This window comes from Pelecanus crispus, chromosome 3 (genome assembly GCF_030463565.1).
Source record: "Pelecanus crispus isolate bPelCri1 chromosome 3, bPelCri1.pri, whole genome shotgun sequence".
Taxonomy (NCBI): domain Eukaryota; kingdom Metazoa; phylum Chordata; class Aves; order Pelecaniformes; family Pelecanidae; genus Pelecanus; species Pelecanus crispus.
This window is the reverse complement of record NC_134645.1, coordinates 59,084,290-59,110,524: the sequence shown is the minus strand read 5'-3', so window position 1 is coordinate 59,110,524 and position 26,235 is coordinate 59,084,290. Positions and strand designations below refer to the sequence as shown.

At 42.0% G+C, this 26,235-nt stretch overlaps 1 protein-coding gene across 1 annotated transcript; it reads right to left on the bottom strand.

Annotated features, from left to right (window-relative positions):
* Positions 1-1,812: 1,812 nt before the first annotated feature.
* GINM1 (glycosylated integral membrane protein 1) lies at positions 1,813-22,818 on the bottom strand. Its single transcript, XM_075708046.1, has 8 exons — positions 22,699-22,818; positions 13,620-13,676; positions 13,343-13,439; positions 9,192-9,343; positions 7,081-7,237; positions 6,217-6,347; positions 4,584-4,747; positions 1,813-2,721 (listed from the first exon to the last, which is right to left on the bottom strand). The coding sequence occupies exons 1-8, from the start codon at positions 22,807-22,809 to the stop codon at positions 2,613-2,615; spliced, it is 978 nt and encodes a 325-aa protein (XP_075564161.1). The 5' UTR covers positions 22,810-22,818; the 3' UTR covers positions 1,813-2,612.
* Positions 22,819-26,235: the final 3,417 nt, after the last annotated feature.

Sequence of the window (26,235 nt, the reverse complement as noted above, 5' to 3'; positions counted from 1 at the left end):
TGGTTTGTTTTCCCCCAGCTGGGAACCTGCGTCCTTGTCAGCTTATACGCTGGGAAAATGAGACCTGCCATGATTGCCATGCAAAACAGTTGCCCTTTCCTAACTGTGTTAGTTGCAGTTAAGGAGTTTGTAAACTGTTTTACAAATGGTTCAGAGTGGTCCCAGTTCAAAGTAGCAGTCCCCTGAAAGGCATGAGACTGTTACCACTCAGGAAAACCATGTACATGCTAAAGCAGAACACTAGTGCTATAACTTCTTAAGACTTGATAGCTCCAGCTCCATAGCACAGCAATGTTGTCTGGTAATTAATTTATTCAAGATTTGCACTTTTTTTTTTACTTAATTTTGTTAACATGATGGTAGTATTTCTTCCCTTGTGCTTTGTAACTGTAGAACACAATACAGAAGAAAAGAGGGTTACTTAGCTCATGGAAATCGGGTGAGTTGTGAAGCGGTACCAAGACTTTTTCAGGCTTAAGGCTTATTTATGTTGCAGCTGTTTAGAATTGAGTTAAATCTCCTTGTTGGTGTGCAGGTGCTTGGTTTACAGTTTCATAAGTAGGGATGCAAAGAGCACATGCTAACAGCTGCCAAATTTCCATCTGCATTGCAATTAATGCTATGCTTAGGCAGTAAGGAAGAACTGTCATTATTGTGTTCATCCTACTCCTTGTTTGGGTTATTTTTTTATAAGAAGCTAAACTTCAGCCTTATACATCTGTTTGAACTGTTAATGAAGGGGCTGGGGCTATGTTCATACAGTGGAAAGAACATTAATTTCCATATACATGGAAGAGGAGTTTGTCTACGACTGTTTGCAGACTTGCTTCAACAGTTCCTCTTGTCTGTGCAGTCACTGTGCCTGTGCTGGAGTCTCAGCGGCTTCCCATTTAGCTATGGATGACAACTGCCCCTCTGTCACGTGTTTTCTTTCACTACATTGCAGTCTCAATTCAGATGCCTCTGTAGCTCTAGCATCACCTGTGTCTTACATGGTTACATTACCGTTCTGGTAGTTCTCTTGTGGTATGGTCCTGGAAAGCACTGCTTGAGGCTCCAGCGATGTCAGTCACTGCCACTCATTCCAGATCGGCAGAGCAGCTGCCCTGCTCCAGTGTCTCCCAGCTCCACACCTGCCTGAAGCACCCAGCCAGTTGTGACACATCCCCCACTTCTGTCATCCTTTCTCGGCTGGGTCTCTGGCAAATGTTTGGGATCCTGCACTCTAATGACGCTGAGCTTGAGGAAGTAAATGCAAAGTACAAACCCACACGGTGCTAGAACAAAAAATAAAAAAAGGAAGTTTGAGCAGCGTCCCTGTTACCTTCTGCTGACGTATACCATGCTGTGCTGCTTGGGTGGTATTTTTTGTTTTGGTTTTTTTCATTTTGTCTTTTTTCAAGGCAGTTCAGTGTTAGAAATGTTTCTTCTACCACTGCAGTGCTGTCAGTTTGAGACAACTCTCAAATTGTTCCTGTCACAGACCAGATGTATCTGAGTAACTCAGAGACATCATTAAACTTATGATAATATTTCCTTAAGTGGGAAGAGGGATGTGTGTGTTGGAAATCCTAGCTTTCCTCCCTCACTATAACAACTTCAGCTGAACATGGATAATTCTGATCATTCAAATGATAACTGTGGTCAGTCTAATATCAGGTAGTTAAGATTTATTTTTTTCCCTAGTCATTCTTCTGACAAACAATTTTTGTAAATAAGAACAAACAAAAGCTAAAAAACAAATAGTACCCTGCATCTAACGCACTTGGAAAACTGCTCTTTAGTGTAACTAAATATAGATGCACACATGAACACAGTCTAATAAACAATTTAAATGTTTATTTGAAAAATGTTAACGGTACAAATCAGCATGGGCAGACTGGGCCTACTTAGCAATAGTAAGCCAGTACTTTTGTAGAATTTTCTTTTTTCTTTTCAGACTTCACATAGTACTGCTGTCACAGATACAAAAAGCACATCGTTTACAAGTGCTAACAATTTTTGAGTGGAAGGGGCCATAGAAGTGTAAAGTGCTTGAAATAGAAATCTGCCTTTTTAATTTTTGTTTTGCATCTATAAAATGTCAAATTACTTGAGTAACACAAATGTTTGGTAGTGATATTTTCCTCGCAGGGTACACTCAACCCTGAAAGACCTGAAACCAGGTTGGGCAGCTTTGTTGAGGCTTGCAGGCACAGCTAATGTTAGTGATACTCCTTTGTCCTTTTCTGAAGAATGCTATCTGGAGACTTCAGGACACCCTGAATTTCATCATCTCGCTATTCAGGATAGCTGACCTGGTTTATCTATGGGTGTGAAGGCAGCCAGCATCCTGTCCGAGGTGTGGAAAAGTGACTTCACAGAAGTTAAAACCAATGGTAGCCCTCAGGGTGGAAAGCTGTTTTATTTTGAAGCTTCTGAAAAGGCTGCATGTTTACAGAGAGGCACAGGGAAGTCAGCTTTGGGCCTCAGCCAGCGTGTCCCTTTACCAATTAATCAACTGACTTAGTTTTCTTAGAAGGAAACAAACAAGGTATTAAGATCAAGTGGCAAATTTCAGGTCAACTAAAAATTTTTTTTAAAAAAACAGTAACTCCAAAGTAAACACAGTATTAAGTACACGCTTTCTCATCTAAATTATTTTTCCTGTCTGGAAGATCTGAAGGCAAGCTGATGGTAATCACGGGTACAAAGCTGACTTGATCCAGGAGAAGGATGCCTCTGAAAGGTAAGATTACCTGGCATTAGAAAATGATATACAAAACAATTTTGTGTTCTAAAAATCAGATTTATTCTTAAACTCCTCAACTTAGTTTAAATCAATGCATCAAGTAAGTATTACCCTCATAATGCCTCTTTTATTAAGCTAGAATGAAAATTTGATGGAAAACTGGTTCCAAAATGTACTAGCTGTGGTTTCAGAGGGGTCACTTCACCCAGTTTCTACATCTGAAGTATCAGCAGCGTAGGCTCTATATACTCAATTTCATAGTAGCCTAAAACTGTCTGCCGTCAGGAGCTACTTTGTCAGGCTCTTGTACCTAAATCTCTAAGACTAGCTAAGGCTTCTAGTTGTATCAGTGTACTGTAGAATGGCATTAAAGACCTGGGATGAGGTCCTGAATCACATCCACAACTGTGTCACTCACCAAATGAGACCACCTACTCATTCTTGCTGGTTTAGAATCAAACCTTTACCACTTTTTATGGGACCACCTTTATACAGGTACCAAGAAAATGACTGTGTGGTTTTGGGGTTTTGGTTTTTGTTTAGTTTTGGTTTGGGTTTGTTGTTTTTTTTTAAAGGGGGGGGACACTGTCCTTCCAGTGTTACAATTTCTTGAAATGCTCTGACAAGCCATGCACAAGCCCCACGTTCTCCAATTGGAAAAGGCATTACTGCAGGCTGGTTCTTCTGCTCTGTACTGACCTCTGCCATGGACAGGCCATCAGAATCTTTGCTGAACAGTTTATGGGGATTAGAATTTTTTTCCTAGTTCTTCTTAGTTCAGAGTTTCACATGTGGCATTATTAAGCTGCTTACTGCTGGAGGGGAGTACAAAGTGTTTCTTCACTTCTTCTGCTCTAAGAAGTTCGTTACAAGAAGTACTCCAAACTGACAGCATGCTTTGTAAAATGTCAGGGGGAAGCATGCTCTCTTTTGTCACTGCAGTTTCCAACCTTCCAGATCTTCTAAACCTCCATTTTTCTAGCTCTGTCAGAAGGACTAAGGCCAGTCATATCCCTGGGTGGATACATAAATTAACTGCACTCAGGGCCATTCTGAAGCACAGCCGGTCAGTTGCATTTGAAGACATGAGCTGTGCTTGTTGTGGGTGATGAAGCGTGCTACACTGTCAGTCCCTTCTCCTGAAAGAATTGTATGGTTCCAAGGGTTAGGTCTTCCAGAACTGACTTGGGTTGCTTTAAAATGTACATGCTTGCCCACTCCAGCACTAAATCTATCCTGATCTTAGCTGCAGTTACTAATTCATCTTTCTACCCCTTGTGTTTTGAGAGCTTGCTTCTCTGAAAAATATTAGTGTTCCTGGTAACGCACCGAGTGAATAAAGCCATCTGCAGTCAATCAACTTTATTTGTGACCTTTTGCCACCAATGCTAGCACCAATCACTATGGCTCGTAAGCTGCCTACATAGCTAGCTCCTCCTTGGGGGATTCCCGTACAAATTTGCAAAGCCAAGTTTGAGGCTTTTCGTAACTACTATAGTAATTCCAACACAGTAGGAGTATGAAAAGATTTAGAGTTGTTGGAATTGTTTAGCTCTAGTTTCTACCCTCCTCTCTTGGAGCTATGTTAATGGTGTCTCACAACGTAGTCTTCAGAAGACTTGATAAAAATTCAGCAGCATGACAGTCAAGCTAAAGACGTTTCCAATGAAAGATTTTCCGACATTCCTCTGAAATGCCTATGTGTCAAAAGGTCACTTGGGATAATTACAGGCAGCCTTTTCACCTAAGTGTTGCCATCATTTTCCTACTGAACCAGGTTGCTTCTTGAAAGACTTTTTAGTTAATGTTTTGCCTTCATCAGAGGAAAAAAAAAAAAGCAAAAATTACTTACTTGTTTTCACAGGGAGGGAAAAGCACCTTTAAGACTTTGAGAATAAGAGCTGCTCCAACAACTCCAACTACAATGACTTCCATCAAACTGAAGAAGATGGGTAAAGATCGAAACCAGAATCTGCACAACCCTTTTCTTAAGTCTTCCACCCACTGGCACATCACCTACAACCAAACAGGTAAAAATAAAAAGACAGGTTGCAAAGCATAGCAAGTGCAGTTTTTGTAGCTACTGGTGAATCACATTACATGGTGATAGTTTTACTGAAATTTATGTATGCTTAAACATATGTGAAGGTAGGATGGAATTGACTGGCGACTCAGACATCTTTCTTCTACAAAGTTTGGAAGGTTTAGTCCTCTACTCATCCTAGCAGAGTTCCCTGAAAGGAAAGGCCACTTTGGGAAATAAAGGATACTTGAACAGAGCAGGTGAAAGGTGAGCTATTTGGCCTAGGCAAGAAGCTAAGACACCATGGCAGTGTACAACAGCAGAAGGGTTACTGACAGCTCAGGAGAGGGGTGGCTCCTTCTCTAGTCTATCTGTAACTTTCAGCTTATTATTTTGGTCCTCCCGTCTCAGCAGTAGGTTATAAAGTGTTTCTTTCAGCCACAGAGGACGCCATCAAGCCCATCCTTACCTAATCTGGAACTGAAACTTCTCAAGCTCTTACTGTGTTTCTTACAGTGGCTGAGACCAATGGCCCATCTCCCAGAAGGGTAAGCACTCAAGCGGAGTCAGATAAAAACCTAGGTAACTTAAAGCTAAACAGTATTTGAAACTGTTATAAATGCTTAGCTTGATATAATGTAAATATCACAACTCACTGTCATGAAGTATCTGTGAGGTCAGAACACTGCAGGATTTAGAAACCCATCTGATTCCTACTGGAGTAAAACCAAAAAAAAACCCGAATTTCTCACTGCTAAAGGGTAATTTAGGAAGGGGGGGGGGTTTAAAAGTTTTCTAGAGTACATCTGTGAAATTCTGTTCTTAGTGGTTGGCTGTGGCAATTTTTTAAGACTTCTGTGGAAGTCAGTTACGGTCAGATGCCTCACACAACAGAAAATCCTGGTCTTTAACAAATATAAAGCAGCATAACAGTACTCTGAGAAGTCAATACCAGGTTAAGTAAGAATGGCAATTCTCTCTTCCAGAAATGAGTTACTACATACTACATTGCTTTTTTTTTTTTTTAAATTAAAAATAGAGGACCAACGACAAAGGCCTAGGAATGTTATATACCTTCTTACGATCTTTAAATGGATGTTGTGTTTGGTCTTCACATGAGGAAAACCGGCTATCTGAATCCTAACAATACTGGGTTTGTTTGTTTTGTTCTGTAAACATCCACAAAGGAGGAAAACATAATATTTGTATGTGTTTCTGCAGACAATACTAAAAACAGGGAAGGAAGTTTATTCCCTCAAACTATAATACTGAATAACATTCAGCTCTTTCTGCAACATGTTACTACAACTTCTCCTCCTAGAAATGTCACCAAGCTCTATACATTTCACTCTGGGGAAAGAGGGAAAAAACAGGAGGAGGGGAAAAAAAACCTGCTTCTCCTTTTTAGACCAGTCTTTAAAGATATATACGAATAATTAAAATAAACAAACAACAAAACTACCTTGTAAGAAGATGGAGGTTCTATCCTAAGAGGGGTCTCTGGTAACTTGCCAGGTAATGTCTCTTCATCTACTGTAGTTTCTACTTGCCGGATGAGGTACTGACTGGTAGTTTGCAGTGGGTCTTGAGTATCTGAAAAAGAAAAGCTAGATTTAGTGGGGGGCTTGCCTTTTATTTGACTCACTATTCAGCAAAACAAAGACATGCTACATTTCTATACTTATGGTACAGTTCTCACACATTTACAGCAAGAACACAGAAGGCTGACTTTTTTTTTTTTTTGAGTAGTGAACTTGATAAGAAGCAGAAGCTGTGTTACAATGCAGCCTTTAGCTGTGCCCTTAGCTGTAAATTTCAGCTGTTGCCAGATTAAAAGGTGCTGAACTAGATCAAAATATTAATCTCCTATGAAATCCTTGAGAGTTTTTGATTAAACAAAACTGAAATAAGATTAAGGCATTCAATAACTTCTCTTGCTTTTAAGCTATTCAAGTTTAATAACAAAACTATTCTCTGGTTTGGAAGTGACCCAGACAGGTATTTCCTCTCCAGTTTTCTCCTTCATTATCAGCAAAAAGGGGGAGCTTTAAAGAAACTTCCATCATAGCACTGAGAGAAAAATTTATTCCTGTGATATGTCTGGGTTGCAGACTGACAAGTACCAGGTGCTTCAAAGGAGAGCAGTTTTGAAAACAAACAAACAAAACACCTAGGATGTAGAAGAGTTGAATTTAGGTGTTTAAAAAACAAAAACCAAACCACATAAAACAAAACACTTTCCTGTTAATGAAGGAACTGTTTCACCCTTGTAAAGCAACTACATCAACTATAAATAAAAATATTATGTAACAGCTAAGAGGGATACCTTTTCCTGAGAGGTTGGGAAGTGTAAATAACATGTCGTTGTCCCTTGGGATAGAATACAGCATGCTCTCTTTCAAAGGGACAGTGTAGTTTGAATGTCTAAGTACTCTCAGGTCCTTTACTAAAATATCTATTTCTGTTACTTCTTCCTGCTGAACCTACAAGAGATGCAAACATGTTGATATTACAAGTAAGAGTGAAGTAGGCTGGCAGAGAAAACCAGCCTGATGTATTCATCACAGAAAACTCCAAGCCATTAAGATTTAGACATAGGGATGTTATAACATGAATTAGTGTTCTTTGTCTTTACTTACCACTCTTCTATAGACTATACCACATTAGAAAATATGCTGAACAGAGTGGGTCTCTCTGTCCCTGCAAAAGCATGTGGTAGTCACTCCATGGGCTTTTAACCAAGTCTTACATAGCTCATTACGATCAGGGAGGCATTTTAGGGCATGGAAAACTCAAGTACGTAGTGAAAGAGCACTTGCAAACACTGAAAGTGTTGCTGAGGCAAGACATGGTTCTGCTTTTCCAGTAATGTTGCTTTTTTTCAAACAACCAGAAGAATAGTTTTCTTCCACCTCTTCCAGTGATGCACCAGACCCATTTCACTTAAGCAATGCTTGCAGTGATTATTATGTAGAACACACTCAGCATAACTCCTGCTAACATCAATAACTGCATTGTGAGGCCAAGAACTGACAGAAATCCAGAGTGTTTGTGACTATATAACTGCTACATAGAAATATAACGAAAGAGGAATGCAGCATGTGACACAGTTTCACTCATGTTTTCAGAACCACAGGCCAACCAACGGTCTCCTTTTGCTTCACACGTGCGCAGAATGGTGCAATGAAACAGATGATCGTTACTGTCAGCTGGTAACTAATGAGAAAGATTGAAAGCTGCTGACTTAAAGGAACAAGTAAGGAAACAACATTAGCTTTCTGGTTGTTCTTACCAGGTCCCTATGAAAATCTGAAATGCATTATGATGTCTGGTTTGAAATCTGAAAGATAGCAACGCTATTGTGTAACAACTGAACCAAACCAGGATATATTAGCCTTCTGACAGTGGGATAAACAGCTCATTAGAAAAGCTCAAACCTCTCAGTGGGATTTTTCATTAACAGAGTAAAATTTTGATATGATGCAGATCCCTGTAAAAATACTACATGCTGAGCATGCAGTTAATCAAGGATCAATGCTATTATCGTTCTCCTTTAAAAAAAAAAAACAACCAAACAAAAAAAAAACCCAGCAGAACGTAAGCCAGCTTCAAAAGAGCCTGACCGCATGTAAGATGCAGACACATACTGAAACAAATGACACTTTTGCTGGCTTCAGCGGCTGTATCTTCTCTCCAGAACCTCTCTGGTTGGAAAAATAACTATACCTTATAGGTGATTTTGAGAACTCAGTTCTGCACATTTCAAGCTCAACTAGAATTGTAACCCCTCACATTCACTGGTATTTGTGCAAGTACAGTTAGAATTTGGGGGTGTTTTTCTCAAAATCCATGTTCATTGTCAAGATTTTTATTCAAATGAATTATCTTAAATGCAAAATATTCTAAGGTTAAGCTCTCTGGTGTTGTGGGCTTTCACAACAAGCCCACCTGCCATAAGAGTTTGCTGCTGCAAGCTGTTTCCCATCCCACATGCTTGAAACACTTTGTTAGCTTGGAATAAACAACGGGGGAAACCTCAGGACTCAGAATGAGCCCAGACCCCTTTTATTTATTTTGTACATTATTTTGTAAATGAAGCATTGCTTGTGAGTCTGACTTTGCTTGCATAAATGCACGTGTTGAAAGAGCATGTGACAGAGTTAATGATACTGTAACAAGCTTAAGGGAAAGTCATCCAACACTTAATAATTAAAATACAAATAGAAGCATTAAAACTTGAAGTCTTCTCATGAAACACCCTTGCTACTGTACAGGCAACTTATGTTGGTATTATCTCCCTCAGTACTGTGCTAGCTAGCATTAGATTATATACTCTGTGCTCTAACCACCAGCCAGACACATGTAAACCTCTTAATCCTTGGTAACTGCTTGCCTCTCCTAAATTAAAAACAAGCATTACGTTGGGTTTTTTTTTACCTGTTTTCCATCAATTTCTGTCACTTCTTCCTGAATGACAATCAGCTGCAAATCAGAACTGGATGCCAAAGGCCACTCGTGAACCATGATGCGAACACTGACAGTTCCCAGGCGCTGCTGACCTGGTAAGTTATCCAAGTTTCCATTCTCCACTGTTAACACACAATGTCACAGTTTTCAAAGAGAAACCACCCCAACCAGAAAGTAGTATTCAACCGTGGGGCAAACAGTTGCAACTCTGACATAGATGTCTTTGCACATGTAGCATCTGAATGCAAAAGTCATTACAACTGCAGAGGACCACTAGTGTCAAACCAGAGATGCCTGAACAGTTGTAGGGAAGTCTGTACTATGCTGATGTCCTTAACACTTCCGGTAACTGCTGCTATAAGCAGTAGCAATCCAGGCCACAGGTAAAACAGATGCCATGATTTTTTACCAGTATATCACCAACTCAAACTTGGAGCAGGTCTCATGATATACACAGCAGACAACAGCAGCACTGTATGATCCCCAGACTGAGGGCACTTGCAAACAATGTTGCATCCCTGCCTTCGAGGTTTGCATTTAAGCACTCTAAGCACTTTGGCTTCCCTATTGCTGCATCCTTACTTTAGTTATCCAAAAGAGTTCATAAGAGTAATGCCACAGCCCAGCCAGCCACCTGTGTAAACATCTTGATTCGCACAACATTCCCCTTCCTCTCAATACAGAAACAAGTATGCTCTTTTCCACACACACTGCATACACCACTCAAGATGAGTGTCAGTTCCCTCGTACATGTTTTCTCTCCCCCCGGCCCCATTTTCATATGTGACCATGATGCCTCAAACTCTCTTCCTACCCAAAAGCTTTCAGCTACTTTGGCAACCTAATATTCCACAAGTACACAGAGAACTGCCTTTCCACCCTCAGTGTTTTTGCATAGAGTTAGTATCCTTTTCCCAACTACCATGCCTCTACTACAGGTGAGGGCATGCTAGAACTGAAGTGCTGCAGAAGTGCAAGACTGGAGGTGACAGATCTGTCCAGCATGCAGATAGCAAGGTACATGAACTGAGACTGAACTGGGCCCTGTTTCTAAGCCACTAGTGGTGTGTGTCACTTGCAGAGCTGAGCCTAAGAGGTAACCTGTGGGAATGTTGGAGTAGTGTCTTTCAGTTACACAGTAACTGCTCAGTGTATTCGTTACTTTTATGCAATGTCCCCTTTCCTCGTAAACTGATCTTGCTTATTTTAAATATGGAAAAATACTTTTTTTTGGCATCATCTAGCAATATCTTCCATTGCAAAAATAAGTGGCAGAAGGAGAAAACGAGGTTAGAGAGAACAAGAAAGGATCCCTATAGGTGTGAGCCAGCGCACTAACCTGGTTGCTGAATGTCTTCTGACTTCTAGCAGCAAGCATACATTAAACAACCAAAGCCTGAAAGATGCCAAGTAGCTGAAGCTCCCTCTGGTCCCAACCTTTCATGTGTCAGGCTGCTCAATCCCCACTACATTCAACAGGAGTGAAAGACACTCGTGCTTCCAAAATCACACTTCCGGTCACAAGTGGTGTTCCCCAGGGCTCTGTTTTGGGACCAGCCTTGTTTAATATCTTTATCAGTGATCTGGATGAGGGGATTGAGTGCACCCTCAGTAAGTTTGCAGATGACACCAAACTGGGTGGGAGTGTCGATCTGCTGGAGGGTAGGATGGCCCTGCAGAGGGACCTGGACAGGCTGGATCGATGGGCCGAGGCCAGCTGGATGAGGTTTAACAAGGCCAAGTGCCGGGTCCTGCACTTGGGTCACAACAACCCCATGCAATGCTACAGGCTTGGGGAAGAGCGGCTGGAAAGCTGCCTGGCCAAAAAGGACCTGGGGGTGCTGGTAGATAGCCGGCTGAACATGAGCTAGCAGTGTGCCCAGGTGGCCAAGAAGGCCAACAGCATCCTGGCTTGTATCAGGAATAGTGTGGCCAGCAGGAGCAGGGAAGTGATTGTCCCCCTGTACTCGGTGCTGGTGAGGCTGCACCTGGAATACTGTGTCCAGTTTTGGGCCCCTCAGTACAAGAAGGACATTGAGGTGCTGGAGCGTGTTCAGAGAAGGGCAGCAAGGCTGGTGAAGGGTCTGGAGCACAGGCCTTATGAGGAGCGGCTGAGGGAACTGGGGTTGTTTAGCCTGGAGAAGAGGAGGCTGAGGGGAGACCTTATCACTCTCTACAACTACCTGAAAGGAGGTTGTAGTGAGGTGGGTGTTGGTCTCTTCTCCCATGTAGTTAGCAATAGGACAAGAGGAAATGGGCTCAAGCTGCACCAGGGGAGGTTCAGATTGGGTATTAGGAAAAATTTCTTCAGGGAAATAGTAGTCAAGCATTGGAACAGGCTGCCCAGAGAGGTGGTGGAGTCACCATCCCTGGAAATGTTCAAAGAACATGTAGACGTGGCACTTTGGGACATGGTTTAGTGGGCATAGTGGGGTTGGGTTGATGGTTGGACTGACGATCTTAGAGGTCCTTTCCAACCTTAGTGATTCCTAGTTTTACTTTCATTAATAAATAATCCAGCCACCAAGCCAGGAAACATGAAATTAATTATTACTCTACCCTTAATTGGTTTAGTGGTCGACTTGGTAGTGTTAGGTTAATGGTTGGACTGGATGATCTTTTCCAACCTAAATGATTCTACGATTCTAAAATTGACATTTGTGGGAACTTCAAGTGGGAATATAGGCGCCAGGCATGTTCCGACAACAGTGCCAAGACAATACTGTTCAGGAGACTTGGTCTCTACTCTGATATTCAAGAGCGTGAATATTTGGCTCAAGTTTGGTTTTTACATACATTCAGGAGTATTCTTCCCCTTTGTTAACAGGTAACAAGTATCATGATATTCCTTTAGCATTTTACAAACGTTATCTGAATCTATCACTAAGGATTTAGTAAGTAAATGGTATAAACATTACTTTACAGATAACAGAGAGGTACTGTGCTGAGGACTCAGACCCAAACATGGAGACAGAGAGTTCCAGGTTCCTAGCTCCCAGGTCAAACCAGTATTTTTCTCACGTTTCACGTTTGTAACTAGTCACTGCAAGCTATACAACTATGATTTGGGAAATTAATAGGAACTACAGTAGAGTGCTCTGTATCTCTCAGAATTAGTCAATAAAATCATATCTGTTTTTCTGGAGTCAGTTATCTTCCAGGTAAATGACATTTTGCTGTGTTTTTCTGCCCTAGGATAGAAAAAATAGAAGCAATAGGAACATAAATGTCCCAGAGAGAAATTAATTACTGCTCTCCCCCTCCAGAAAAGAAATAGTGTCAAATTAATTATTGATCATGCTTGGGAAGGAAGGGTTCAAGAAACAACATCATGGCTCAGAGAAGCAATTTAGAAAAGGCATTCATACTTTCTAAGTAAATGCCTGATTATAAGGAGAGGATGACCTCAGAAACCAAGCTAGAGACTGACTGCACCTGATCCATCAAGAGATCATTCTGAATACAACAGAAGCTTAAATCAAATGAGCATAATGGCCCCTGTTTAATTAATTATACAGTTGTATCTCAAAAAAGGTGTAGCATTGAATCAGTGGAAAAAACAGCAGTCTCAAGATAATTCGAAGTCATCAACCACTGCCGGACACTAGCAAAACTGCAGTATTTGTGCTATAATATCCTATCCAGCAGAAACTTGTTTGTCCAGTAGACACAGAAATGAGATAATTAAAAGATCTTCCTAACAATAATTCATACTTTTGTTATTGAATCTCTTTTTGGATAGATGCCAACCAACCTAGGGACACAGCCATTAGCAGGGTGGAGTTGCATCCTTCTGTTTACATTGTCTAGCTTGTAGTGCAAAACATTCTTTTGAAGAGAGGCAGAGTCTGGATTTCAGATTAGACCATTTACATATAAGCATGTGAATGTGACTTGAGAACAAGGCAGTAAGATTTTTTTTTTTTCCCCACCCTTTTTAGTAGCAAAATTATCCTACCCTGGGAAATGATTTGCTTCTACAATGCTCAGGTTTGCAGAGTACAAGAACATGTAGTCATTGTAAGCTTTGGTTACTAGATAACAGGGAAGCCAAATACCCCGGGGGGAGTGGGGAGGGAAGGGAGAGGAAAAAAAGAAAAAAAGAGAGAGAGAATACTCACATACTACTGTTTGACATGTTATATGGGCAACCCCGCTTTTCATAGGAAAATCATTTAGATACACCTGTCCATTAACATAGGTGATATTAAAAACAACCTGAAAGACAGACACATAGACAGAATGAGTGTATGGCTCCTGGCCCTATGCTACAATTCTGTTCTCAGAGGAACACACTTCATACTGACTGACGTCAGACAAAACAGATCTTTGCATCCACATGCAGACTTTGTTTCACTGCATGTTAATTCACTGAATAAACAGAAAAACCAGACAAACCTGTCCTTTGTGAAATTCTCCGTTGGTTTTCAACATCATAACATTGACTCCAATTTCCTGGAAAACAACAGAGAGAAGCGATGTAAGTTTCTGAGGAAACACGTAAGCCACTGCAGGCCACAGGCAGCTTTCACACACTGTCCTTACAGAATGACAACATACAATCCCTAGAGCACGTTCCCAGGCTTTCTATCCAGCAGACAGAAGAAAGAGGAATATGCTTACTTTTCTTTTTTTCCCCTCACTTTTTAATAAAGAGGATTGATGAGAAAGAATGACAGCTGCATCCCCTTATGCATAAAGGGTTTTTTTTAAATAAAGATGATGATGATAAGCTAAATTCTCAGGAGAACTTCTTTCACATGGATATAATGGAAAAGTCTCTCTCATTAGCTGAAAAATGATAGACAATACAAGGTAAAAATCAGACTCTGTAAATTTTTTAAGTGCTCCACTTAGTCTTCAAGGTAAAATATAATTTAATACATGTTAGCCTGTACTAAAGAACACTCAGTTTTTTCAGTGTCTCCAGTAATACTGTTTCTTTTCTTTGGTTATCATTCACAATTACGCCACATGGGACACCTCCAAACTCACAGCTAATGGGGATTTGCTTCCTTCTTTCCAACCCTAATTGCTGTGATTTATGGACTCATTCATTCTGTCATCTCATTTCACCCTGGTAATTTCAGGGCCTCTTTCGCAGATGGGACCTTAAATCTCCCAGGCCTGCCCCTGACAAAACCTACCTACAAAAGCCAAACCTCTCTTGGACATAGCCAAGAGTAACAATTGCCATGCTACTTTCCTGAGTCACCTCTTCAAAAATAATATTAAGCTCCTTATTTGCCTTTTGGGAGCCTTAAATTATTCTAATCGAGTTTCATTTTCCTCTGGAAAACTTCTCCATGCCTTCAGCATCTTCTTTAGCTCTGTGTTTGAGACATGGTTTCACAACTAACAGCTAAAACGTGAGTCATGTCTCAACAGAAAGTTGAACTTGCTCAGAATTTAAAATGCATTTTAAAGAATTTAAATACATTAAAAGGCTTTTTGTTTGGGATTTTTATAAAACACTACATTTTCAGGCAGGAAATACTTGAAATATACAGTACCTAGCACAATATAGTCACAATTCATGAACAGAGAGCTTCTGAAGTGTGACTATTAATGTAAAAAATTCCTTAGAACAGCAGGTGTTAATCAGTATATATAGGTAGCCAGGATTACTGAAAACTGAAAAACAACATCCAAATCTGATTCAGCAGAAATCTGGCATCATGAGAAGCATAGTTTAAAATCTAACACAGATAACCTTTTGGTTGGAAATTACTTGTCATTGATGCTTCAGATGCATTTCTCAGATCAGTAGGAAAACTCTCTGGCCACTGAGAAATCTCCTTCTCGATGCCCTTTCTAGGAAACAGGTGTTTATACTGACTTTTCTTCAAAACTTAAATCCTACCTATTCAAAGTAAATGAAAATTACCAATATACTTAGAGAACTGGAAGTCTGTGACTGAAAATATAAACCAGACCAATAATATAATCATAGGATGTAATCTATTCTGTCATCCTGTAACTTCCTCAAACCACTTATTTTCTTCTCAAGATTTAAGAATTCTGTGTATTGAAAAAAAAACCACCAAACTTTTAGCTCTTTATCTAGCATTCAGAGCTGTACTTCTTTTACACCCTCAAACTGCTTAACAGATTACCAAAACCTGACTTCCCAGGTTTTTCTGTTTTGTGGGAATTCAAGGGGCCCAAAAGCTGGATTTTCCAGGCAGTCTTAATATTCCTTCAGTTTTTAAGCCTCAAATGAAATTTGAGTTCCTTTCCACAGAAAGTATTTTGCAATCTTTTTTCAACATCTACGAAGTGACTCACTGAAATGACAAGAAAAAGGAAATGACTGATAGCCTGTAACTGCTGATTTTCTTTAAAATCAAATGCTTTACTTGAAAACGAAGGGCATGGGGCAAGATAGAAGTGCTCAACAATTGAGTGTTAAATGTACAAAGTGAGCTATATATGCGATGATTATTTTCTTCACAATAGCTGTCAATTCTGTTGACACAGTATCCACGAGCACAGTCATGAATTCTGGTACACACTTAAAACTTGCACTTGAAGAGCATATTACATGTTTAAGAAATTAAAGTATTTCAGGGGATCAGTTCCATGCTGTCAAAGTTACAAAAAATAGATCATTACGTGCAGACAAATAAGACAGCTTAACAGCTTGCTGCCTCTGCCACTGAAAGAGACAGCGTAGACCTCTCCTCTCCTGCACATCATCCTTCCCGTTCATTTATGCCAAGCCAGTGAGGCAACTTAGCTCATTAAATTATCAGGAAAACTTTCCTTTTTTGACAGACCGTCTTTCTGTCAGTTCGACAAGCAAAGAAGAGCCAGACAAGCATGAGAGACGCAAGCAGGCAGCTGTGAGGAAGGAGCGGGGCTACTTGCTCTGACAGCCACCGGCTGTTGGACTGGCTCTGCCGCACGGTCTGCTTGTCCTCGCCGCATCTCCCTCTGATCAGAGGCAAGGTGATGGGGCATCCTCTGGAAGGCACAGGTTCATAAAGCTGCTCCATAACTCAGAGCAACTATTAATACTCTACTACAGCGGCTACACCATGACCCTTGCCATTTTGTGTTCACAAGCAGCAACGGAGAACTCGTTCTCTTGACATTCCTCTGACTCGTCTGCTCACACCCAGATCCAACAAATTCTTCTACTGATCACTTCCCATGTTCTGTACATCCACCCTCAAGTTGTCATACATTCCTGTTTTGCCTCTTCACTAAGCAGCCTCAAAGACTTGGTGCCAGTCTTGCTAAGAAATATTTCAAACAGATCTCAAAGTTTTGGTGCTAACAAATAATCAGTTTTCAATTGTGCTTGCTCTAAACATTCCTGAACTGATACAGAAACATCTCAAGGACCAGAGGAAGACCAACTTTCCAGAGTCAGAATCACTATATTGATGTCATTCCTGACAGATGTTAATTTAACTTATTAAAGCTCTCCAGTGACGTCCAAATATTTCACACTCTCCTCAACTACTATTTAGTGCTCAGCTACCTTTAACATTACAAGTTTTCCTAACATCTAACCTGAAGCTTTCTTGCTGCAATTTATGAACAGGTTGTTCATTACTCTTCACAACATCCTCCCATGGAAAATAAGTCCTCCAACTCAGTCTTCCTGATTTTATGCTAATGCTCCCAGCTCAAGTAATCATTCCTTAGAGGAGAGTTCCTCACTGCTCTTCCCATGGCTTCCCATCGGTCTTTCCTGCAGTGCCATACCCAAAACTCAACAGGTTCTGCTACGGCCGATCTTCCTGACCCTACACACCCCATACCAAAATCTACATGAGGGCAAGAACCACAAGGTGCATGCCAAACACAATGAAAAGCCAGGCTGGGGGAACGGGGAAGGGATTATTGCAAGTTGCTCACGGGAGAGCAGAGCGCCATGCCAGCCAGCCCACTTTCATCCACAGCAGGGAACGGGTGATGCGCAGCATTCCCCGTTATCACGACCCCAGTTGGTACCCCCTTGGTATCTGCTCATGAATAAGTGCTCAAGGGCCATACATTGTTAATGCTTGTAAACTGCGAGGAAAGGACACTGGGCAGGCCAATATTGCTTGCACCATGCTTTCATGATGAAATGCCTGGCCTGACAAGCCATACTTGCTAGAATGTGCTCCAGTGGTAACTCAAATACCCATCTTTCCAATCCTAGGGGTGAAGACTCACAGATTATGAAACATCCTTTAATTTCAACAGAGAAAATACCTTTTATATTACCATAACAAAACTCACTACTGGGGGGAGGGGGGGGGGGGGGGCGGGAGGGAGTGTTTTATAGATATGGCTATACAGTTCAGTACTGAGAAAAGTAAATAACCCCACATCACTTATTTTGTGTATCAAAAGCATAGTAAGCCGATCCTGTAGTAACAAAGTCACTGAGAGCAGGACATGGGCCTTCTGCAGTAATCCATAATATTGCACTGTCAAGTTCTGGAGAAGCCTGAAGTGTGAGTATAAAACTTGTTTGTATAACTTACAATATGCTTTTCAGTATCAACAATATCATGGAAGTTCACATAAATTTCAGACAGTCCTGTAATTTAAAAGGTCCTGAATTCACTGGAATATTTGAGAAAGCTGCATTTTGACAGAGTTGGAATCAAAGGACAGCCCCAAGAAGCAATCCAGGTCCCTAGGAATCAGGTTGTCCTTTCAGCTTACCATTGACACCCGTTCCATCATTCACAGCACCTCATCCCTTCCTGTGCTTGTGAACGCTTTCACGCAAAACTCTCCAGTTTACACTAAAAACTGTCCCATCATTCTTGTTGTTGTTACAGGATGTAGATGTCTCTCCTGAGTTTTCCTACAATTTCTCATCACTGTTTTAGTGCTCCAGCAGTGATATTACAGTGACAGTGGCCACAGTACCTGTAAAGAGGACAGCACTTGTACCACAAATGTATACCATCCTGTCCTAGGACAGCTAGGCAACAGCAGTAACAGTGTGGCGACATACATTACAGTGAACTAGTAAATTTTTGTGAACTTGGATCAATAGAGATAAGCAGGTAGTGATCATTTTCTAATCCTTTATCTTTCACCATGTGCTGCAATGGAACACAGGAGTGTTAACTGGGGCAGTAGAATCACAGTAGCAGCAGAAGAGCAAGATGGGGAAAAGATGGCAGCAAAGAATATAAAGCATCTGGCATAAGTTAAAAGGGAATATTCATTAATCCTCAAAGACTGCCCATACCAATGCCACACAAATCTACAGAGAACATTTCACCTAATCGTAGCCTTTTATGAAAAATGCCACACAAGACAAAGCTGTTGGGTCTCATCACAAAAGAACTTCAAACAGGTTGGATTACAGAATCACGGAAAAACTTATTCCTTGGGCAGTGGGTACTTGACGGGGTGCACTGTACAGTTTCTCCCAGTACAAGGGTAACTGTTAAGTCCTACACAACTGCATTAGTCACATAAACCCCATCTAGATTCAGCCGCTAGCAGCCAACCCACTTAAAGCACAGCTGTTCTCTACTGAGGCTCTCCGAAAAAGGCTCTTTCTACACTAGAAGGCCTGTGGGAAGTGGAGCAGACAGCACTAGGAACAGATGGCACAGTGCGTTGCAAGATGGCCAGCTGTACGGAGACTTGGAAGACAGACAATCCCTTCGCAGTGATTACACAAGGCACTATTGGGATACCCTGTTTCCGATACGAAAATGAAAAGTCCAATGAAAGTTGCCAAACAGATAAGAAACAGACAAAATTAATAACTTTTTTCCCATGGTGTCTTTTCAAATTTAGAAACAACTGTTTGAACAGACAAACAAAATTACCACCCAAACTCATACCATTTGAGTCCTGGCACTCACATGGACAACTGGCTCCAAATAGTGTAACTGTATATTTGCAATCCAGGGCTCTGGGTATGTGCTTCCAATAATTCTTTCATCAGACTCAAAACAGAGCTATGCTGTAGGATGAGTCTTCACTGCAATCAGACATAACTGAGTTAAGACATAATCATGGTACAAATTTGACATGACAAGTTTGCAGGATGATAATTACTCCCTCAAATTTTACAAAATTTTAGTACAAAATCTGCTCCAATAAGGTTTGGCATTATTAAACCGCATGACAAAGTTTAGGGTAAGATAATGAAATCCAGTATTTGCTTAAGTAACTAAAGCTGAACTATCTTTGTTAATATAAAAATCTAACACGATGCTTTTCTTTTCTGAACAAGCACACTTACATTCCTTCCTTGCTTTGTGATGATTCTTAGTATAATATTGCTTATCCTTTCCTTTGCCCTACATGCGTTGCTACAACTAATTGCCTTTGCTTTCTCCCTATTAAATCCACTCATACTATGAATATTTTATCAGGAGTTTTAAAGGTGAATACTTAGTCTCACATCACCAGGACATGGTTGCATCATACTGCTTTAATTTAATCAAATATACATGGGAAGATGATGTCATATCTTTTAAGCATAAAGTTCAGAACATGCGCCAGGCTGTTAATAGAGAAACTGGCATAAAGTGATGAAAGAAACATTTCAGCATGTCACTATTGACAAGTTTCTTCTTCGATTAAAACCCATTACACCCACTGCAAGCATACTCAAATGGTTGATGTAGTGAAGATTACTTTCTCCTATTGTGAAATAATCTGGTAGGCAAGTAAGCCATTTAGAAAGAACACTGCTAAATCTAAGTTATCAAGAGTCAAACAGAGTAAGCAAACAACATAGCATTAGCATTCAGCCCACTGTGCTTTTAGCCAGTTCCTATCAGCACATTAAAAAAAAACTCTAAAACGCAAAACCTAATTCTTGACCTTGCACCAGAAAAACACGTCACTTTAATGTGAAGGTTAGTTGTTTCGTTGCATCATTCCTTGCCTTTTTTTCTTTAAACTTTGTCTAATATCAATCTGTAATCCAGTTTTGCTCATCCAATTTTCAGGAAGGGAAAGAAAAACCAAAACACATGCTAATGTTTTTTTTTTTAAAAAAAAAAAAAAAAAAAAAAGCCCAGATTTCAAAACAGCTTATTTAAGAAATGACAAGTATTGCACAACAGTGGAGTCATTCACATTCCGGAGCTGAACAAAAGCGTTTCAGCCTTACAAAACGTTATTCCAATATTTCAAGGTTTTTCCTCAGTCCTTCCATTATGGTTTCTGTAACATCATGGCCATCAACTTGGAGGTAAAATTTAATACCATGTACAAGAATTACAAAATGTGAAGCTATCAGTAGTACGCTGCCAGCGGGCTCACAGAATTGTAGAGGGCATAGTCGTGGTGTCCAGTCAAAGAAAAGCTGAACACATTGATGCTGCCTGCTCCCAACCAGACGGCAGTCCCAAGCCATTCTGAGGAAAGATCACGATTACTCTGACCCCATCACCCACTGTCGTTAAGCTCATGGCTTCTGAAGCCAACCTGACAGCACAGCACTCCCGCTCTGCCTTTTCCTGCTGCCTAGGCACTTCCGTTCCTATCAGGCCACCATAAACTAGCTCATGCTCAAAACCCATTAATTCTTCTACTCAAATTTTTCTCAAGATGCGTTGTTCCTTCTACATCAAAAATGATCCTGTATGTACAAGAAGAAATAGTCTAGGAGGAAACAAGTCTTTATAAGTTTGAGATTTAAAAATAAAAAATACTAAAGTAAAAATGTATATGTTCCCTTTTTGACTCTTAAAAGAGCTTTTCCGCATATACTTATGCCACCACACCAGTATGAAGCTAAAAAAGTGCAGACACTTGCAACTAGCAAAAACTGAGCTGACAGACCACCTTAGCAGTACAGCACAAATGGGCAAACTCAACCCCACAAACAGCACAGCTATGCCCATAAGGCATGACACCCCAGCTACTAAGTCAAGCCCTCCTGGCAGTCTTAAAACACAGCTATTCCATTTCTGACCGCAAGCTGGCATCCAAGGGACCCGCCCCGGCACCCCTGCGCCATGCTCGCTCACGCTTTCAGATCCAAAGATAGCATGTGCAGATGTGCCTCCACATCCTGCACAACTGCCAACGGTGGCAACCAACTTTAGTGCTATGAAGTTGAAGTTTTGCTGAGAAAGTGGGATAGTTTCTAGGGAGAAGGTACACAAGAACATAGGTCTATATTCCACTGTCGCTTCTTGTGTCTTGTGCCAAATTCAAGCTAGCACTCCGTTTCTCAGAGGGATAAGCAAAGCACCTGAGGACTGTGCTCTCTCTAGAGCACATTAAAGCACAGATGCACTTTGAGAAGTGCCTGAAGATCTAGATCCCCATTTTGAAATCACAGCTAAGCAGATGTCTTTTCAAATGTTTATACAGAGAAATAAGCCCAGGAATCCTGCTTTGCAGCACAGGATGTGCCAGTGCAGGGCCTCTGTCAGGCCTTCTTGGAAAGGTTTTACTTAAATAAAAAAAAAAAAACCCACCACCAAAACCAAACTGTGGAGGAAAAAAGCCATAATAAATTTACACCCACGACAGCAACTTCACATTGGCTAGACCAGCGACTACAAACCCAACACAGCTCTTCACTCTTTGCAATCTCACACTTTGGAGATCACGATTGTAACAACTAAAGGATGTATTTACTCATGATTCAAGTACAGGCAGAAGTACCCAGTTCTCTTCTGTAATTCTAGAGGTCAAACCTCACCAGTGCCACGGCACTGCTTTTTATTCCCACTGAGATCTCGTAAGTACTACCCAAAAAATTCCTTCCACTCTTTAAAAAGCCACCAAATTTAATTTCATCTTAGCAAGGTACAGCATAGGTACTGGAATGGAAAAGCAGACAGCACGATGCCTCGTAATACACCGATACGTCAAAAACCATTTCTTGGTTCAAGAGTACAGTAATCACTAGGAGGAAACGCGGACCTAATGCACTCCGTACTTCTGTAGCACTGAACCATCGAGATGCGGGCAGACGACCGTAAAAATACAATATAAATACATCTACATTGGACAGAAGTAACTATCTCCCCCCTCAACCTGTCAGGTATTTATTTCGGCGTAACAAATCCCACATAAATCAGCCATTAAAGGGGGGGGGGGGAAACATTTACACGCACGGTAACCGGGTTTGTGGCAGATGCGTAATTTTGTCCTTTTGTACCCGTTTTCTACGTTTCAGACCGACACGCACTTAAGCAGCGGCCCGAGCGCTGTAGGCAGGGCTAACACACCTTAGGCTGCCAGGGGGTACAGCCGACCCCCCCCCGCCCCCGGGCAGCGGGCACGCCGGCGGCGGGCACACCGCCCCGCGGTGCCACCGCCTTCGCCCGCTCCCTCCCGCCGCGCCAGCGGCTCCCGCCGGCGCTGCCCCCCGCCCGCCTGCGGCCCAGGCAGCCCCGGCCCCCGCCGCGGACAGGAGGCGCCCGCGCCGCCGCCCAGCGCCCCGGCGGGGCCCGGCTCCCCCCTGGGAGGCCGGGGGACAGGGGCTGGCCCGGCCCCGCCGCGCCCCGGCCCCCCCTCCCCCCGTCGGTACCTGGCCCAGCTGCAGCGGCGCGGCAGGGCCCAGCAGCGCGGCAGCCAGCGACGACAGCAGCGACGACAGCAGCAGCAGCAGCAGCTCTCGCCGTCCCAGCGCCGCCTCCATCTTGCGACCCGGGAATTAAAACAAAGTGAAACATCAACAAGCGGCGGCGGCGGCGGCAGAGGCGGGGCCGGGGGGAAGGGGGGAGGCGGCGGGAGGGGCCGGGCCGCGGCGGGGAGGGGAGCCGGGCCGCGGGCGGTCTGCGGCAGGGCCGCGGCCCCCCGGCCGCCGCAGCAGCTTTTTTCACAAGAAAGGGCCACGCCGCTCTGCCAGCTCCCCGCGGAGGGCGGGCGTCGGCTCGGGAATGACCATTTTTTTTTGGAAGAGGGGCGAAAAGTTTAGCGAGAGAAACAGCTCCGTCTGTGCTCTCCTGCCACCGCTGCCGGGGAGCAGCGGCGGCGGCGGCGGGGCTGCCCTGGCCCCTGCCCCTGCTCCGGCCCCGGCCGAAGGTGCCGAATTCGGCATTGCAGAATAACCCGAGGACAAGTGCCTGCGCCTGCAAACGCCCGTACCCTTAGTAGATGATTACAGCCTCTGAAAGCGCTTTGCATAATAAGAGAATTACCCACATACCTAATGTTAATAACCTCTGCTATTTATGACCTGGCCAAGGTACCCTCGTCAAGCCAACCTACCTCGCACCCGTAAGCACCTGCAGTTGTCCGAGGGTCATCATCTGGCCGGAGTAATCCTGGGCCGAGTTCTGAGCACCGCACGTCAAGAAAGGTTTCCTGAAAGCAAAAGCAGGCAGCGTGCTCCAGGGGAGAGCAGAAAGGGTCATCAGAAGGGAAGAAAGCGCAAGGTGAAGTTTTGACGAGCTACAAGTCTTCAGCCTAGAGAAGAGAAAACGGGGGGGAACTGAACAGCGGCAGTCAAAACCACAGAAGTCTCTGGCAAGGAGAAAGGAAACAACCTGAATCTCCGAGTCCTCAGCGGTTATGAAGATAAAAGGTGCTTTATTTGCGACAACAAATATTGCCGTTATCTATTGGCAAAAAGCTTTCTAACGGTGACAAACATCTTAACAACTTGTCCAGGGAGGTTTTAATACACCCAGGGCAGGGCAGAGCAATAAATTAGCTGCCCTGCTGAAGCAATCTGTAGTCTAATTTTATATTGCTCTATGACTCCCACTTGGTTGATAGTGAACATAAATCATAAAACCCACAGACAGTATTTTATATGCAGTTTGCATTCATGAGACACTGGTATAAACATCTGCAACAAGATACAAAGCACTGGAAAATGAGGCCTAGGAGAGTCATATATTGTGAGGTATATTTCACACATATTATGTGAAAACCTCAAGTACTTCATCACTAAATACATTTTATTATCAGTAGTTAGTACTCTTTTAGAGATTAGAAAAAATAAAGCTGATTAACTGCCTTCTCTAATCACGCAAGTCAGTAACAGAAGAAGGGATAAAAACTCTGGCATCTTAATTTCCACCGCCTCTCTGTACCATCACCTAGTTTACCTAGTTTCTCTTAGACCTGTCCTTAATTTTTTTTTTTTTTTTAATCGGTTGTGTTTGGTAAACTGAAAGACACAGGTGAAGGGTCTGTTCACTGTGCAGTCTCCCGAGGCATAAAACTATGTGGTAAGTCAGCTCCCCACCAAGATGTTTTGCTAAATCTCGTAAGGGATGCGTAAGAGTCTTCGGGGGTAGGATGGCAGCTACAAGAATGCAGCTCTTGTTGGTACTTGCAGTCATTTGCATGTGCTGGTGGGAGGAAGTTTAAATTACCGAAATTCCTAACTATGAGTTGCACTCTGGGTGTAAATCAGAGTGGGGGTTACCTGGTGAATCCTAGATGAGCAAAAGCAAGCTACAATACTACAGTGTTTTGTGTATTAGACTCGTGATTATAATGTTTACAAAATGTACCAGAGGCATACTAATTAATGGTATAGGAGTATATAAAAATACAAGCAGAGAAGCAAGGGTCACTGACCTGCAGAATTTATAGATTCAGCAAAGATCAGGCTGGGTTCTCAGCTGACCTCAAGGAGTTTAGCGTTTCAACTGAAATGGAATAGGAGAGGAATGCCTGTTCCTTTTTGACTGTCTCCTTTTGCAAGTTTCCTGGTAAACTACCTATCGAGTAATGCTTTCCTTCTGGTTTTGTTTCCTTCCTTCTTTCCTTTTTCTCCCAATCTTTTGCACACCCTTGCCTTCAATCCTCCTTCTTCCCCTCTTTTTATTCTCCTGGAACTCAATTAAAACTGCAAAAATTATGCACTAAAAATGCTTTCAACATACTTCTGTTTTCCCCAAATTTCAAAGCTTTCATTAGTCTCACAGCACAACGGATGATGTAAACGTAAATTAACATAATTAATTAACGCAAATGATAAAATTCCTTGCAATAACTAACTAACTAGTGATCTAGTTTCACAAGTGATCTCTCCTTGGGTGATTGAATAACTACTCAGGGCTGGGACAGGCTGGGAGCATAAGAGGGCTTTCCCCTTTTGGCTCAGACGCATGCCTCCTAGGCTCCTCTAGTCTACTGGTAAACATGTCCTGACATTTATAACTATTAAAATGGGTAACATTTTTAAGTATTTTGTACTGAAATCAACTACTGCTTAAGCTGCTGAGTGTGCCAGAAGTGCTGTATTTCAGTGGTTTTATATTTAAGTTGGAAGTGATATTTCTGACTTTTAAAAGTGATCATGAAAAGCCATTTTTTTCATTGAACATTCATTATAGCCATGGGTTATTAGAAGGCAAAAGCCAGGATAAAGAATAAGGAAATTGTTAGTTAATTTATGACTAAAAACAGTGATAAAAGCCTGGCCTAAGTAAGTGGGGTGCTTTCTTTCTGAAGTGCAAGGTAAGAGTTCTCAAAATAGCAAGTAAATAGTTAAACTTCAGTCAGCACAGGCTTGCATAAAACTGTTTACATCCCTCTTAAAGATTCAGAGTAATAAATGTAATGTGTGCTATAGTGCTTTCTTCTATCAATAACTGCCATACAGGATGGCTTAAAAACAGCCTTGAATCAATTCAGGATTGATGTACAGACTGGGAATGAGCTCACAAAAATAATACAACACTGCAAAATGCTTGATGATAGCACAAACAGCTTTGAAGACTAGCATATGATGGAGGCAAAAATACAACTCCCTGCAGTGCAGATCTTGGTCTCGGGACCAGCCCGCTGTGTCTCCAGGACTATCACGCAGCAGGATAGCGATGAACAGAAAAGCGGGTAAATTCCCTGCCTGGCTATTTATAAAAGTGCTGTTATATAGTGTGGTGATCTGATGTTACTTTTGCTGCTTCTGAAAGAGGAGATCCTGCTCTTACCAACCTACATGCACATCTGTGTACTGCCAGCTGTGCATTCCTGCTCCCCCCTTCCCCTTCACTGGTTCCCTTTTACTGTACAGTGAGTCAGTTCAGATCACTGCTCTGGCGGAAAGCAAATTCAGCAACAAAAAAGCAATTTTTTTCCCCAACAGATTAGTGACCTGAAT

What these genes read in the sequence shown, in the direction of transcription:
- GINM1 (XM_075708046.1), bottom strand. Translation starts at nt 22,809, where the DNA reads ATGGAGGCGGCGCTGGGACGGCGAGAGCTGCTGCTGCTGCTGCTGTCG. An exon ending in AACATGTCAAACAGTAGTAT is followed by an intron (nt 9,344 to 13,342) that starts GTGAGTATTCTC and finishes GTGTGTTAACAG; the next exon opens with TGGAGAATGGAAACTTGGAT. An exon ending in TTCCCTCCCTGTGAAAACAA is followed by an intron (nt 2,722 to 4,583) that starts GTAAGTAATTTT and finishes CTTACCTTTCAG; the next exon opens with AGGCATCCTTCTCCTGGATC.